Raw genomic sequence first — 2,299 nt, 5'->3', positions numbered from 1 at the left:
AAATTTAAAATAGAATAATAATAAAGATTGGGTTCCAGCTCAGAGCCACAGGCAGTGATTGCCTGTTCTCTTTTTGCAGACACTTAAGTTATACTGTATTTTTGCTAAGCGGAATCATCACCACGGTTCCACTCAGAGCACTAAGGAGGAAGGTTTAAGTTTCTAGAAGTCTTGGTCAGAATACAAGAATTTTTCCCAAAAACATCTTAGGTAAGGCTGAAGGTAAAACAGTAACTAGTTTACCACTAGTAAAACTAGCTTTCTTGGGTTGACCTAGGTACTCGACTATTTCTTTCAACTTTCTATGGAAAAATATTTCAAATTTTTTTTTATAACACACTAACTTTTCTAATCCAAGTTACATGTAAAATTAAGACTACTTGTGAATGTCAAATGTTTATGTCCTTAAGGAATATATATTTTTAAAAATATAAATTACCTTTACCTTTGACTGTACTGTATATAAGTCTTACCTTTACTAATAGTTTTTTATGCCTTAATGATCATTAACCAATTAACCTGTTATTTTTTTTGAGATAGTCTCACAATGTCATCCTGGGTAGAGTGCTGTGGCATCACAGCTTACAGCAACCTCAAACTCTTGGGCTTAAGCAATTCTCTTGCCTCAACCTCCCAAGTAGCTGGGACTATAGGTCCCAGCCACAATGTCCGGCTGTATTTTTTTTTTTTTTGCTGTAGTTGTCATTGTTGATTGGCAGTCCTAGGCTGGATTAGAATCTGCCAGCTCTGGTGTATGTGGCTGGCGCCCTAGCCGTTGAGCTACAGGCACTGAGCCTAACCTGTTATTAATTTTAAAAGCACAAAAATTGCAGAAGGGTTCTTACAGAGTTTAACAGAGTACCAGGATAAGTCTAATACCTTCAACTCTAAAGAATAAAATACCAATTTTTTTAGTTGCTCAGTATGGGCCCAGTGTGCATATGAGATGGGCAATTCTATAACTGGGGAATGATCCAGTCATTGTGGAGGGTGTAACATCTCTGCTCTATAGTCATCAAGTATGAGTTGTAGTGTCTTGTCTTTCCTCCCCACCAAGTCAAAATAATACCCCCCAATCGAAAACTTCACCACTACATAATTCCAAATTCCCAGCCCCACAGGGAAAGGAGAGTTCAGTACTGTCTCCAGTTAAGAACTCAGTTAACTAATACAGACCTTTTTCTACTGTGTGAGCTTTCATAATACAAATAAATGCAATCAATTAACCATGTAACACTGATTCTCATTATTTTTAACTAGTTACAGCATGTAATAATAGGACTAGTTTACTTATTAGCTGATTTAATGTCCAATTATTTCTTGAAGATAGTTATGACCCTAAGTGCAATTTATTTTGATGCACTGAAAACATAATGGTTTTAACGTTATAGTATTATTCACTGATCAACTTTTAATTACTTGAAATTCCTTAGTATGGAATTATCACTACTGTAGAGCAAAACAGACTGCTCTAATCTTTAACGTGAAATATAAAGTTTTTTCCCAGACAGTAGCTTATAAGAAATGAGTGTACATTTGTTATCAAGTTAGTTTTTTGGTACAAGCAGCAAAACATTGGTCTGTCATGCAATTAGCCTGAAAAAAAGTTTCAAATAGCTAAATAAATCTGCATTAAAAATGAAACAAAATTACTCTTTGATAAACAGCACTTTGAACTGTATTCTGCCTTTGAATTTACATATCATACTGTGATATTCAAAATTCACTAATTTGGTTTTTTAAAGAACTATACACTCAAATATACAAAAAATATACAAGTACATAGACAACAAAATCTGAAAATATCTTCTGATCAAGGAACCATGTAGAAAGGCATTAGAGGTATTATCTACCCAGGCTTATCACACATTGAAAATAGCAACATTTCTCAGTATAACAAGCAGCTTAATTTACCAAGAATACTGGGCTTCTAAGATCTGAAAAGCTTAACAACCAATATTAAATTGAAAGAAAAGTCGAATCTAAGGGATTACCTTCTGGGCATATTCATCACATGTTGGTCCAACTGGAACTACCATTACCTGGCGAGGGGACAGCCAGAAGGGCCTTTAGAAGAAAATAAAAGTATTTAATGTAGGTCTGAAAACACTAAATAAAGTCTCTTTCTTAATCAATTTTCATCATCTTTTTCTAAAAACAGGGAAGGGCTACTTTTATAACTCAGCTATTTGAACAAAATTATTCAATAAAAATTAAGGGAAGAAAACTAACCCTAGGGAAAATCTCTAACTATGATTTGTCTTGCTCAGTAGATAGCAAAGCGATTTGAGGCTGGGGA

The 2,299-nt window shown here is 34.4% G+C and overlaps 1 protein-coding gene across 1 annotated transcript in view; it reads right to left on the bottom strand.

The window, feature by feature from the left end:
- TARS (threonyl-tRNA synthetase) overlaps positions 1-2,299 on the bottom strand; it is a 30,004-nt gene that overhangs the window by 2,064 nt on the left and 25,641 nt on the right. The window contains exon 17 of the mRNA XM_012807098.2: positions 1,995-2,067. Within this exon, the coding sequence (XP_012662552.1) occupies positions 1,995-2,067 (73 nt within the window). The remainder of the gene's footprint in view (positions 1-1,994; positions 2,068-2,299) is intronic.

Source organism: Otolemur garnettii, unplaced genomic scaffold, assembly GCF_000181295.1.
Source record: "Otolemur garnettii isolate 467f Iridium unplaced genomic scaffold, OtoGar3 scaffold00063, whole genome shotgun sequence".
NCBI lineage: Eukaryota > Metazoa > Chordata > Mammalia > Primates > Galagidae > Otolemur > Otolemur garnettii.
The sequence above is the reverse complement of the archived record's forward strand: the minus strand, read 5'-3'. Positions and strand labels throughout refer to the sequence as shown.